The 15,005-nt window shown below is 47.2% G+C and overlaps 1 protein-coding gene across 3 annotated transcripts in view; it reads right to left on the reverse strand.

Moving 5' to 3' along the window:
- The window catches only part of SOCS7 (suppressor of cytokine signaling 7), a 113,467-nt gene extending 100,120 nt beyond the window's left edge, over positions 1-13,347 (reverse strand). For 2 of the 3 annotated variants that reach the window (XM_077459400.1, XM_077459399.1), the window contains exon 1: positions 12,656-13,347. In XM_077459400.1, the coding sequence (XP_077315526.1) occupies positions 12,656-13,227 (572 nt within the window). In that variant the 5' untranslated portion in view covers positions 13,228-13,347. The remainder of the gene's footprint in view (positions 1-12,655) is intronic. The other variant, XM_077459397.1, reaches the window with a different exon arrangement.
- Between the last annotated feature and the right edge of the window lie 1,658 nt (positions 13,348-15,005).

Raw genomic sequence — 15,005 nt, forward strand, 5'->3', positions numbered from 1 at the left:
TACCTCTAGGTGATTGGACACTGGCAACCAATAGCAAGAAGGTTCCTCCCATATAACCCCTCCCACACGGGAGTTACCTCAATTTTGTAGCAAGCAATGAAGAGCCCCAGGAGAGAGGGGAGGGATCTCTGTGTCCCGTGATGTATTCAAAGAAAAAGGATTTTACAGGTAAGCTGTATTTAAAAATCAATTTTTCTTTATCATACATCACCGGACACAGAGCAGTTATTCATGACTATCTGGGATGTCCTAAAGCAATGCACCTGAGGGGAGGGATACACAGCTTAGACAAGTCCCAACTGTCCTTTGGCCCCATAAGGCCGCCCGCAATATGCCATGACCAAAGATTGTCTCTTCTTGAGACTTGACATCCACCCGATAAAGTCTGGTGAATGTGTGAACTGAAGACCAAGCGGCTGCCCTGCAGACCTGAGCCAGACACCTGTTGATGCACTGCCCACAAAGCACTCACCCCTCTAGTGGAATGTGCTTTTAGGTCTCTCGGTGGAATCCTATGCCTCAACTCATATGCCTGAATGATAGTTTGGCAAATCCACCTTGAGATAGTTGAAGTCGCAGTTGCCTGTCCTTTCTTAGGACCCTCAGGCAGAATAAAGAGTCAGTTTTCCTGAAAGGGGGCTGACGCCCTTAAGTAGACTTTAATAGCCCTTACTACATCCAGTGAGTGGAGTGACTTTTCTTCCTTAGACCCTGGATTTGGAAAAAAGGAGGGCAGAATGATATCACGATTCAAATGAAAATTGGAAACTACCTTTGACAAAAACTCCCGACGAGGGCGCAAGACTGCCCTGTCCTGGTGCAGAATCAAGTAAGGCTCGTTGCATGAAAGGGGGTTAGCTCTTCTGGCCGAAGTTATGGCCACCAAGAAGACTAATTTCCTGGTCAATAGGACCAAAGGAATCTGCTTAATAGGCTCAAAGGGAAGATACTGAAGGACTGACCATACCAAATTCAAGTTCGGGGAAAAAGAGGGGCTTAATCGGTGGTCTTAGGTGCGTCACACCCTTAAAGGTATACACCAAGAAATCGGCTGCAATCGGTCAGAAAATAAATAAATAAATAAAAACAGATAAGGCCGAAATCTGACCTTTAATTGTGCCCAAGGCCAATCTTAAGCATACCCCTGCCTGAAGGAAAGCAAGGGTCTTTCCAATTGTATACTTACGAGGGTTCCAACCTTTCCCTTCGCACCAGGAAATGTATGATTTCCAAACCCTGTAATAAATGGCCCTGGAAACCGGTTTCCTAGCATTTATCAAAGTGGACAAGGCTGCACCTCTAACCCCGTGGTCCTTTAACACCCTGGCTTCAAATGGCCAGGCAGTCAAATTCAGCGACCGTAAAGCAGGATGGAATATTGGTCCTTGGGACAATAGATCTGGTCATAACGGAAGGCGCAATGGGTCTCCTACTGCCAATTCCACAATCTCCGTGTACCAGGACCTCCTGGGCCAGGCTGGGGCCACCAGGCTCACTAGTTTTAGTTCCACTTGTATCCTGCGCAGCAAATGCGGTAGGATCTGGATTGGAGGAAAGGCATACAGCAGACATTGCATACATACAATACCGGTGCCAAGGAGTCACCAATGCGTCTGTCCCCACTGCAAGAGGATCATTGGTTCTGGACACAAATCTGTCCAGCTTGGCATTAAACCTGGATGCTAGAAGATCCACATCCCCAATGCTGACAAATCTGGAGCAACACTTCGAGATGAAGGGACCATTCCCCTGGCAACAACTTTTGGTGACTTAAATAGTCTGCCTTCCAGTTGTCTACCCCTGGTATGGATACCACCGACAGAAAAGGCACATGTCTCTCTGCCCATCTTAATATGTGATCCACCTCCTGAGCCGCTACGCTCCCGATGCCTCCTTGGTGGTTGATATAAGCAACCACTGTGGAATTGTCGGTTTGAACCTGGACTGGGAAACCCAGCAGCTTGGTCGTCCAGGAATGCAGAGCTAGCCGGGCTACCCAAATCTCCAAGAGATTGATGGGCAAGGCCCTCTCTGTTTGAGACCACTGTCCTTGGGCCGACGCTTCCCCCAGGACTGCTCCCCAGCACAGACAGCTGGCGTCCGTGGTCACAACTTTCCAGGCCACTGGTGGAAAGGACTTTCCGACCTTTAAATTGCTGTTTTTTGACCACCAAGTTAGGCTCCGTAGATTCTGTTGGGACAGGACCATAGGATGATCCAAAGTTAGAGCGGTTTTGTTCCAGGCCTTTAAAATGTTGCTCTGGAACAACCTGGAGTGGAATTGAGCATAAGGAACTGCACTGAAAGACGCAACCATTTTGCACAATAGCCTCATACAAAAGCGAACAGGTGGTTTTTCCTCTTTTCATCCTCTGGACGAGTTCCACCATGGAGTTGATCCTTACAGGAGGTAGAAACACCTTTTCTTGGATAGTGTCCAAGTTTAGGCCCAAGTACGTTAATACTTGTGTGGGGTGAAGGTTTGATTTTTATATTCAGAATCCAGCCTAGGTGTTGCAAAATTTGTACTGTCTTTAAGATGTTTTGGACCAGGACGGGACGAGATTGATCCTTCACAAGAAGATCGTCCAGATATCCTACCACCGCAATTCCCTGGGATCTTAGGACCGCCAATACTGGGGCCAGAATTTTTTTTGTGAAGACCAGAGGAGCCGAGGCTAAACCGAACTGTAATGCGACGAATTGAACATGTCACCCTTCTACCACGAAAAGGTGAAACCGTTGATGCGGCATGAAGATGGGCACATGAAGGTATGCATCCTTGATATCTATGGATGCTAAGTAATCCCCTCCTTTTAGGGAGTTTACCACTGAGCGAGTTGATTCCATAAGGAAACTTCGAACACTTGGAAACAGATTGAGAGATTTGAGGTCCAAAATGGGCCTTACTTCCCCATTCGTTTTCGGTACGGTGAACAGGTTTGAGTAAAACCCTTTGAACCTTTCCCTGTGCGGGACCTCGATGATTACTCCCTGCTTTTGCAGATGCTCTAAGCCCAGGAGCAGACATTTCCTTTTCCCTGGTTCTGCCGGAACCCTTGAGCTCAAGAACCGAGTTGGAGGGAACTCTCAAACCTATCTTGTAACCTATGATGGAAATGACCCACTTGGCCTGAACCTGTTTTTTCCAAGCATCCAAAAACAGCCAAAGTCTTCCCCCGACCTGTAAGAGCGGGGGCGCCCATTCACAGGGTAGACTTAGAACTGGGCTTGTTTGACCTTTGAGTCCAGGGTTTTTCTGACCCTGCGTTTTTTTTTTTAAAACCGGACTGCTGAGGCCGTCGATACCAATTGGGAGAAGAACTAGGTCTTGCAGTACGGGGAATCTTAAAAGGAGGGTCGCTTATTCTTCCTATTAACAGGGAGCAACACGCTTTCCCCACCTGAGATCTTTTGGATATCAATTTTCCCAAAAAGGGAGGAGCGGCGTGCTGACGTCACCGCGATCTATGCTGAACCCGGAAGCGACGGGCAGCGTTGTATGAAGCCTGCCGGCAAAACCTTTTATTGAAAAACGATTCCTTTTTTACATTTTGATGTAAGTGCAGCTCTTTTTATTTTATTAAAATTTTTGACTGTATCACACTATGGCGATTCCTCTCGTTTATGCATGCGCTGGGCAATGAGCGGTGTGGCTGTAGGAACATACCATCCACTTGAACAGAGTGCTTAAAGAGATACATCCTCCATGCAGTCCATGTTCAGAGGGAGTGATTTATTAATGGCGATATCTGACCTCTGAGATGGGATCAGTATAGATGGTAAGCGTCAGTATTGTTGGTGGTGGAAAGCCTTTCTCTGCAACTTTGATGACACTTCTTTCCATTGGTGCGGTGTGATAAAACACGGTGGAGATGATAAGCAGAATTTCTGTTGACCGGGAAGTGGACTAATATTTGAATATTAATAAATTATATATATATACCTTTGCCTGTATTTTACGTTTTAATTATTTTTTCATTTGTTTCACACATTGTTTTGATTCATTATAGCGCAGCTTTTTTTGGAAAAATTGATATTTGTAATTGTGGGTATCTCACTTTTAAGTTGCAGCTGTTTCTACTGTATTTATCATATATATTCACTAATTCTTGTCACTTTTTTTCACTTTCAAAATTATTTTTCAGTATTTGTATTTAGGAATAAGCGCTGTATTATATGGGTTTTATCTTTTGGATATACTTATCAAGATATTCACCAAACAGGCATTCACCATGAAAAGGAAAAGCTGCAAGAAGCTTTTTGCATGATGTCTCGGCCGACCAGCTTTTTAGCCACAAGACCCTGCGCGCATGTACGGACAGAAGTGCACAACGAGACATCTGTTGAATTACATCTTTTAATGCGTCCACTGCAAAGCACAAGGTGTGAGGGAGCTCCGATAATTCCTCAGTAGCTTCTCCTTGACAAGGTCGGTTCCTGACCAATTTTTGAACATGATCCTTTAAGGACTGGCAGATGCCAATAGCCGCTATCGCTGGCTGAACAGCTGAACCAGCTACTGAAAAGGAGGCCTTTAGCAAGGTTTCTAGCTTTTTATCGGCTGGATCCTTAAATACCTGGGTGTTATCCACCGGAGAGGTCAAATTTTTATTTACTGAAGAAATGGCGGCAATCACCAGAGGTGTACCCCATTTCTTCTCAAGTTTCTCCTCCATAGGATACAGGAGGGGAAACCTTTTTGGAGGTAAATATATCCTGTCAGGATGATCCCAATCTGCATAGATAACCTGTTCTAATAACGGATGCACAGAAAATGCCTGGGAACCCTGCTGAGGTCGAAGAGAACCCAAAGTAGAACAGGAGGGTCCAGATTCTTGGGGGGGGGGGTAATTTAAACCCAGATCGAACCAATCTGTCAGAGAATGGACAAATCATTTTTGTGAATGGGAGGTTGAAAATGGCTCGTCCGAGCTAGACTCTCCCGTTGAGTCCTCAGCTTCTTCTTCCCGATGCTTTGCGACCAGATCCTCCTCCCACTCTGGGTCCCCAGGCCCTGCCTGGTTATTAGAATCCGGATGCTCAGATGACTCATCATCATGATCAGGTTCTGGAGAGGGAGATCTGTTACGTTTTCTCCCTGCTTGTGTTACCGAGGCAAACATACCCGCTATTTTACCTTCAAGGCCAGATAATGCCGATGCCAAATCATCTTTAGTAACATAAGCCGAGGCAGGGACACCAGTTGTGGCCACAATGCCTGACAAATGCAATGGCTCAGCCAAGCCAGAAGCCACAGGACCTTCAGGGGAAGCGGAGATAATATCCTCAAGAGTTTGATCTCCTGCTTTTAAAAGGAGGTACTCTTAAAGTGGTTGTATACTCATTTTTTTAACTTACCTACAGGAAAGCCTATAATAAGGCTTACCTGTAGGTAAAAAAAATTATCTCCTAAACCTGTACGGTTTAGGACGGCCGTCATCAAATGGCGGCCCGCGGTCCGAGTCCGGACCGAGCAGGGCTTCCGCCCGGACCGCTATGCCGCCAGCATAGTAAATGACAGCAATCACTGGTTTGCTGGGACCGCGGGTTTCCCTAGCAACCAGTGACGCTGTGCGCATGCGCCCGCCCCCTGCTCCTGCCCGCGTCTCGGAGCTGAAGACACGCACGCTCACAGGCAGTAGGGGGTGTGACGTCAGGTGCGCGCTCCGCCCCCCATGCTGCCCGCGGTTCCGAATTCCCGGGTCCTGGCTCTCCGACTCCTTGAGGCAGCTTCTGTTGTGCCCTCCTGCAGTTGAGGTATGTGGGCTCATGACTGTATTTGTATATTGGTAATTTGCAAAATTCTGGGCTTTTTTGTAAGGGGCATGGTGATGGATATATTTGTAATTTGCACAATGCTGGGCTTTTTTTGTAAGGGGCATGCTGATGGGTATATTTTTTATGTGCACACTGATTTGCATGTTTTGTTAAGGTGCGCCTTAACAGAATATGCCCATCAGTGTGCACTTAAAAATATACCCATCAGCATGCCCCTTACAAAAAAAGCCCAGCATTGTGCAAATTACAAATATACCCATCAGCATGCCCCTTACAAAAAAAGCCCAGCATTGTGCAAATTACAAATATATCCATCAGCATGCCCCTTACAAAAAAAGCCCAGCATTGTGCAAATTACAAATATACCCATCAGCATGCCCCTTAAAATAAAATGTGTTCATCAGAGTGCCCTTTAGCATAAAATAAGGGTCACGCTGATGGGCACCTTTTATGTTAAGGGGTACTCTGATGGACAAATTTAATTTTAAGGGGCATGCTGATGGGTATATTTTTAATGTGCACATCGATGGGCATATTTTGTTAAGGGGCACAACAAAATGTGCCTTACAAAATATGCCCATCGATGTGCACATTAAAAATATACCCACCAGCATGCCCCTTAAAATAAAATTTGTCCATCAGAGTGCCTCCTAACATAATAGGCGCCCATCAATGTGACCCTTATTTCATGTTAAGGGGCATGCTGATGGGCATATTTTATTTTAAGAGCAACACTGATGGGTACATTTTATATTAAAAGGGGCACTTTGATGGGCACACACATCAGAGTGCCCCTTAATATAAAATGTGCCCATCAGCATGACCCTTATTTTATGTTAAGGGACACCCTGATGTGCACATTTTGTTAAGGGGCACTGTGATGGGGACATCCGATGTAAAGGGGCACTGTGATGGGGACATCCGATGTAAAGGGGCACTGTGATGGGGACATCCGATGTAAAGGGGCACTGTGATGGGGACATCCGATGTAAAGGGGCACTGTGATGGGGACATCCGATGTAAAGGGGCACTGTGATGGGGACATCCGATGTAAAGGGGCACTGTGATGGGGACATCCGATGTAAAGGGGCACTGTGATGGGGACATCCGATGTAAAGGGGCACTGTGATGGGGACATCCGATGTAAAGGGGCACTGTGATGGGGACATCCGATGTAAAGGGGCACTGTGATGGGGACATCCGATGTAAAGGGGCACTGTGATGGGGACATCCGATGTAAAGGGGCACTGTGATGGGGACATCCGATGTAAAGGGGCACTGTGATGGGGACATCCGATGTAAAGGGGCACTGTGATGGGGACATCCGATGTAAAGGGGCACTGTGATGGGGACATCCGATGTAAAGGGGCACTGTGATGGGGACATCCGATGTAAAGGGGCACTGTGATGGGGACATCCGATGTAAAGGGGCACTGTGATGGGGACATCCGATGTAAAGGGGCACTGTGATGGGGACATCCGATGTAAAGGGGCACTGTGATGGGGACATCCGATGTAAAGGGGCACTGTGATGGGGACATCCGATGTAAAGGGGCACTGTGATGGGGACATCCGATGTAAAGGGGCACTGTGATGGGGACATCCGATGTAAAGGGGCACTGTGATGGGGACATCCGATGTAAAGGGGCACTGTGATGGGGACATCCGATGTAAAGGGGCACTGTGATGGGGACATCCGATGTAAAGGGGCACTGTGATGGGGACATCCGATGTAAAGGGGCACTGTGATGGGGACACTTGATTTAAAGAAGCACTGTGATGGGGACACCCGATGTAAAGGGGCACTGTGATGGGGACACCCGATGTAAAGGGGCACTGTGATGGGGACACCCGATGTAAAGGGGCACTGTGATGGGGACACCCGATGTAAAGGGGCACTGTGATGGGGACACCTGATTTAAAGAAGCACTGTGATGGGGACATCTGATGTAAAGGGGCACTGTGATGGGGGCACCTGATGTAAAGGGGCACTGTGATGGGGGCACCCGATGTAAAGGGGCACTGTGATGGGGGCACCCGATGTAAAGGGGCACTGTGATGGGGGCACCCGATGTAAAGGGGCACTGTGATGGGGCACCCGATGTAAAGGGGCACTGTGATGGGGACACCTGATGTAAAGGGGCACTGTGGTTGGGACACCCGATGTAAAGGGGCACTGTGATGGGGACACCTGATTTAAAGGGGCACTAAGGTGGGGACGACTGATGTAAAGGGGCACTGTGATGGGGGCACCCGATGTAAAGGGGCACTGTGATGGGGGCACCCGATGTAAAGGGGCACTGTGATGGGGGCACCCGATGTAAAGGGGCACTGTGATGGGGCACCCGATGTAAAGGGGCGACACCCGATGTAAAGGGACACTGTGATGGGGACTCCTGATTTAAAGAAGCACTGTGATGGGGACATCTGATGTAAAGGGGCACTGTGATGGGGACATCTGATGTAAAGGGGCACTGTGATGGGGACATCTGATGTAAAGGGGCACTGTGATGGGGGCACCTGATGTAAGAGCACGGTGATGGGGACAATTGATGTAAAGGGGCACTGTGAAGAACACACCTAATTTAAAGTGCAATCAGATGGGCACATCTGATCTGGTGGGGACACCTGATGTAAGGAGGCACACTTATGGTGACATCTAATGTAAGGGAGCACGCTGATGTGGACACCCTATGCAAGAGGGCACCTTTATATAATGGGCCACTCTGATGGTGACAAATTGTATAAGGGGGCACACTGATGGGAGACACCAGCTGTAAGGGGGCTTTCCATTGCAGAAACCTGATGTAAGTGGGCACTCTGACAAGAATGCCTGATGTAAGAGAGTAGTCTGCCTTTGGCAACTTATTTTTGGGGGTAGTCTGATGGGGCAATGAATTAATGAATTACTCTAATAGGGGCAACTGATGTAAGGGGGAAAACTAATGGGGACATTTACATTTACAGATTACCAAAGTGTGTGGAGGAAACCGCAGCAATAATATTGTTGAAATGCTAAGGAAATTGTACATTTCTCAAGTTTTTGATAGATATACAGTGACTACAATCTTTCTGAGTCATAGCGCAGACTTCAGATTCGGACCTCGGCCCAAAGAAAATTTTGGCGACCGGACCTCCTTGAATTTTAATTCATTACCCCTGGTTTAGGAGATATTCCCTTCGGTATGCGCCGCTGACTGCAGCGGCGCATGTGCACAAGGGGATTCTCGGCTGAAAGTCCAGCAGTGGCCGGCCCGGCCGGGATGAAATCTCCCGCGCGCATGCGTGGGAGTGACGATATCGCGGCTCCGGCCACTCACAGCGCCGGAGCCGTGATACCCAGAAGAAACGCAGAGGGAGCATGTCTGGATCGGGCCAGATGTCGGGTCCTCGTTCTAAGGTATTTCATAATGAGCTAGTACATCCATCCTTCCTACATGCATAGATAATTTTTCACTCATGGAAACCGGAGTACAGCTTCTATGCATAGAGGAGGAGGATGGAAAGGGTGGGCACAGTTGGTACTCTTGAATAGTGCATATGGCAGGTTACTCGGCTCTAATAATGATAAAAGTGCAGCCAGCACCACATGGGACACTTCACATTGGATTGCAAGTTAAAGCGGTAGTAAAGGACTTTAACAACTTAAAACAAAGCCCTCCAGCGGTGTGCTGTGACAGGGCTTCCATCTTCACATGCTCTTCCTTCTGAGTTCACATGCGGTGCCATCCAGAGTGCAAAGTGCATGCACCAGGGACGTCACCAGCTGCAGAAATAGTGTATATATTTCTAAATGGTGCATGTTTAGGTGATATTCTGTGTACCTACAGGTAAGTACAAGTCACCAAGCGGTGTTTACTCATGCTTGAACATCCCCTTGTGATTTTTTTTCTTTATATTAACCTCTTGCCAACCACACTATACCCAAATGACGGCTACAGTGCAGATGGCCAGTTCTGGGAGGCCATCATATGACAGCCTCCCGTGATCGCTCTGTGATCAGTGTCCGGAGGATAGATTGAGTTGGAGACACTCGGCAGCTCTTTTCCACGTTATCAGCTGTGTTGAATCACAGCTGATCATGGATGTAAATAGAAGCCGGTTATCGGCACTCCTTTCTTCATGCTGTAAGACAGGGGTGCCCAACCAGTGGCCCGCGACCTCCTGCTCTTGGATAGAATAGAAAGAAAACTGTTATTAAAGCTGAGTTTATTACTAAAATTAGAGGTCGACCGATATGGGTTTTTCTCTGGCCGATGCCGATATTTAGAAATCATGGCGGCCAATAGCCGATATATAATGCCGATTTTTTTGGGCCGATATGTTAGGCCGATTTTATTTTATTTATTTATTTATTTACCTTTTTTATTTATTATTATTTTTTTTTTAATCCCCCTTGATCTAACACACCTTTCCCACTGGGGTGTTTTTCAGGCGCTTTTGGGCTAAAAATAGCACCTGTAAAGTGCCTGCAAAATGGCTCCCCTGCAGTCTGTGTGAAAGACAGAGTGCTTTCACACTGAGGCGATGCACTGGCAGGATCTTAAAAAAAAAGTCCTCCAAGCAGCACGTTTGGAGTGGTGTATACCGCTCTGCCACCACTCCTGCCCATTGATATGAATGGGCACCACTGCCGAAGTGCATGCAATGCGATTTGGCAGCAGTGCTTCATGGGTGCATTTAACCTCTTCCTTGGCCGCTAGCTGGGTTATATGTGCCCCACTAGCAGCCAAATAGCACCGCTAAAATGATGGTAAAGAGCCGCTAAAACTTGCGTTTTACCATCAACGCTCCAGTGTGAAAGCAGCCTTCATAAGTGATACAGAAAATTTCTTACATTTAAACATTTATTAAACAAAAAAACCTCCAATCAGTTTACTTGTATGTATGATTTAGATTTAAAAAAAAAAAAAAAAAAAAAAACCTATGTATTAAATATAAAACAGGTAGTCAAAACTTTTGGACGAAAAAAAAAAAAAATGGGCTAACTTTACAGTTTTTATTTTATTTTTAGTGTATTTTTTTCCCCAAGAAAATGCATTTGAAAGACCTCTGTGCAAATGCCGTGTGACATAAAATATTGCAACAACCGCTATTTTAGTCCCTAGGATATCTGCTAAAAAAATATATATAATTTTTGGGGGGTCTAAGTGATTTTCTGGCAGAAAATACAGGATTTTTACTTGTAAGCAACAAGTGTCAGAAAAAATTTAGTCTTTAAATGGTTAAACTGAGAACTTCTACACACTGAGATGACTTCATTCATTGAAGTGTAAACATTGTATCATTTAGTTCTTTTCTTGGCAGCCTGCCCAGAGAGGAGGAAAGTGTTGCTATGACGACTCAGGCAAATCACACTGACTTCTATACAGAAGTCATTTCAAAGTCCAGCTGTAGTTCTAAATCGGCTTTTTATCAGCACAATCGGCCGATGCCGATTATTTAAAAAACGGCAAATATCGGCCGATATATCGGTCGACCTCTAGTGTATATTTGGGCATATCTGTTCTGCAATGGTAACTGGGCTGCTTTCAAACTGATCCGCAGGTGCAGAGCAGTTTACCTGCACTGAGCCATAGACTTCTATTATTACCCGCGAGTTTGGTGAGCTTTCTGAAAGTGCACCAAACCTGCAGAATATAATAGAAGTCTATTGCAAACTGCACGAAAGCCAAAAGGTACACTGCGTTGCACACGTGGAGCGGATAAACCATAGCGCATCAGTGTGAAAGCAGCCTTGGACACATTTCACACAGTCAGTCCAACCAATTGGACCCTCCATTCACCTCCAAGTAGTGGCAGACATAAACCGACTTGTGTTCTACCTTCAATACGATCTGCCAAAAAGTATATTGGGCTGTGCCTGTGTCCGCTCTGCAAATGCCTAGTGGACACGAACATGCCATCACCGCTCATTGTGGCCCACGACCGGTTACCAAGCCACTTAAGTGGCCCTTGCTCTTCAAAAGGTTGGGCACCCCTGCTGTAAGAGAACAAATAACTGGCTTCTCTAAAAGGGACATGTACACTGATAATCAGGGCATGGATTATCTGTGTGCTGATCAGTGCAGTCCTTACAGTCCCCATCAGTGCTGCCAATCTGTACCGCACATCAGGGCAGCAGAAAAATTACCTGTTTGCAAAAAATTTTTAACAAACTATGAAAGTTTTTTCCCCCTAAAATGTTTGGTCTTTGTTTAAGAAAAAATAAAAAAACCCAGTGGTGATTAAATACCACCAAAAGAAAGCTCTATTTGTGTGACAAAAATAAAAAGATAAAAACTTTGTTTGGGTAGTGTTGAATGACTGCACAATTGTCATTCAAAGTCGACAGCACCAAAGGGTGAAAATTGGCCTAGTCAGGAAGGCGGGTAAAAGCATCCAGTAAACGGTTAAATTAAAGGTGAGTTTATTACTCACCTTCACATCTTGCGACTGCAGAGAGTTGAGTTTTCAACTGCGCTTTTTTGCCTTTTTTTTTTTTTTTTTAACAGCACCATTCATTTGAACAGGTTGCTCGCTGTTCTAACACAAAAGCAGCTCTTTGGTGCATTCCTGGAAAGCACAGTCTTAAGCGTTTCACACATTTGGGTGCCATTAACAACAATGGCAGCCAAATGTGCATTTGCCCACGTTGCACTTACACCCGAGCTACTTTTTTTTGCATGATAGCAGAGGGCTGTCTATTCATTTAAACAGGATGACTTAAGTAGCTCAAGTGCCTTTTTTGGGCTCAAAGCCAATCGTGTTTTGCGATATGCATTTTATCACAGGGCTGCAACCGGCGTTTGGGGTGCCATTAGGAAATAATAGGCAGACTTTCATAATTGTGCAGGACAGCAGAATGAGAAGATAGTATGATGACACTCCTCACCTGCCCAGCTCCAGCTCCCTGGACATGTCAGTCAGGCTGCCCCCTGATCCTCCCAGGTCTCCGGCTCCTCTCCTGTCTGCGGCTCCTCCAGCTCCGGCGCAGCTCTTGGTGCGGAAGATCCTGGAGAGGCGAATCCTGAACGATCCCTTCCTCGCCGTCCCTTTCCTGGCGGAGGCCTCGGCCTGTCCGCTCTCCCCGTCCTCCTCTTCCTCCAGCCTCCTGGCTTCAGGTGCCTCCAGCACCAGCAGCGCATCGCTGGTCTCTTCACACGGGCACCCGGCGCCCCGTAGCCCCAGGGCTCCCAGCTGCAACTCCAAGCCTTCCTCCCCGGGGTGCGCAGCTTTCCGGTGGCGGCACAGTTCAGCCGGCTGAGGAGCCCCCTCTGCAGGCACGGCTTTCTCCCCGGCCCCCGGTTCTATTGAAGCCTCCTCCTCCTCCTCCCCTCGGAGTGTATTCCGGAACACCATGAGCCTGGGTCGGGCGGCCTCTTCGCCTGTTTCCGCTCCGCAGCCCAGCAACCGGCTTAGCACCCGGTAGGACGCGGCCTCCTCTTCTGCCGCTGCCCCTCGCATATCCCCGGTAGTCTTACAGGCCTCGGCCCAAGCCTCGGCCTCTCCCAACTTCGCCCACCGAGCTCCAGCAGCTCCCTCATCGAAGCCCGCCCCTGTTTCCGATACTAAGCAGCCTCACTTCCGGCTGGGGGAATGACAGCTCTGGGACCCAATTCTGAGCAGCAGACGTACGCTCCGCCCTCCAGTAGGTCACATGTTCCCGGAAAAGCAAGCTACTTGAAAAGTGTCCAGCCTTAGGGTGCAGCCATGTTACTGGAGGTTATCAAGATTTACCTTCATCCTGCGTAGGGTAACTGCACAGTGCAGGTCGACTGGGTGCAGAAGTCCTAAGATAACTTAAAGTGGTTGTAAACCCTTACAAACCACTTTGACCTACAGGTAAGCCTAGATTAAGGCTTACCTGTAGGTCCAAGAAATATCTCCCAAACCTATACGGTTTAGGAGATATTTGCCCGAAGACGGGCACCGATATCTACGGCGCATGCGCCGTAGACAGCGGCGCGCAGGCGCACTGAGCGGGGCATCGTCGATGACGGAAATGCCGCGAGTCTCGGCTCTCGTGCGCATGCGCGGGAGTGACGTCATCGCTGCTCCGGCGAATCACAGCGCCGGAGCAGCGAGACCCACCAAAAAGATGGACGCTCGGAACTACAGGGGACAGCGGTGACTTCGCTGGCTCCTGTGTCAGGTAAGTGACACATAATGGACTACTATGCGATGTTTGCCTTTACAGGGAATGAAAGAGGAAGTAAACTCATCTGGGTTTACTTCCTCTTTAAAGGGGCGTTCCGGCTAATCTTTTTATTTATTTTTTTAAAGTCAGCAGCTACAAACGCTGTAGCTGCTGACGTTTAATAAGGACACTTACCTGTCCAACGATCCCGTGATGTCGGCCGCCCCAAGGCTGATCCGTCCATCGGATCAGCTGCCGGTGCCTCCATCCTAACGAAGGGAAACAGGCAGTGGAGCCTTGCAGCTTCACTGCCCGTTTCCTACTCCGCATGCGCGAGTTGTGTGGCACTTTGTGAATGGCCCCATTGTGTTTTGGAACACACACATGTCCCAGAAGGCAACGGATCCGCTCACCGAAGACGAGGAAGCGCCGCGGAATAGGAAGAGGCAGATTAAGAAGACTGCCTAGCAACATCGTTTCAGGTAAGTTTTTTTTTTTTTTTTTTATTATTGTAATTTTTTTTTTTTTTTGGGTGGCCCTCCACTTTAACCACTTCAGCCCCGGAAGGTTTACTCCAATTCATGACCAAGCCATTTTTTGCCTTACGGCACTGCAGTATTTTAAGTGACAGTTGCGCAATCGTGCGACACTGTACACAAAATTGGTGTCATTTTTTTTACCCACAAATAGCATAGCTCCCAACTGTCCCTGATTTTGAGGGACTGTCCCTGATTGGGAACAATGTCCCTCTGTCCTTCTTTCCTCCTCATTTGTCCCTCATTTTGGTTTGGTCAATATAGTTGTATATAAAATGCACTTTTTAACTTTCAAAAAGTGTTTTCCAGAGCTAAACCTTTCATCCAATTTCTAAATGGCTGCATTTGTAAATTTTAAAAGCTATTATAAAGGAATAGTAGTGATAAAAAAAAGCACTTGTGGGTTTAACTGACTTTTTTTTTTGTTAATTCTCCTTTAAGGGGGTGTGTCCTATGCCTACATACGTTTGCTAGTAGGTGTCCCTCATTCCCATCTCAAAATGTTGGGAGGTATGCAAATAGAGCTTTCTTTTGGAGGTATTTGATCTCCTCTGCGTTTCTTATTTTTT

This window comes from Lithobates pipiens, unplaced genomic scaffold (genome assembly GCF_037356315.1).
Source record: "Lithobates pipiens isolate NorthernLeopardFrog02 unplaced genomic scaffold, aLitPip1_a1.2 Scaffold_28, whole genome shotgun sequence".
In the NCBI taxonomy this organism is placed as follows: domain Eukaryota; kingdom Metazoa; phylum Chordata; class Amphibia; order Anura; family Ranidae; genus Lithobates; species Lithobates pipiens.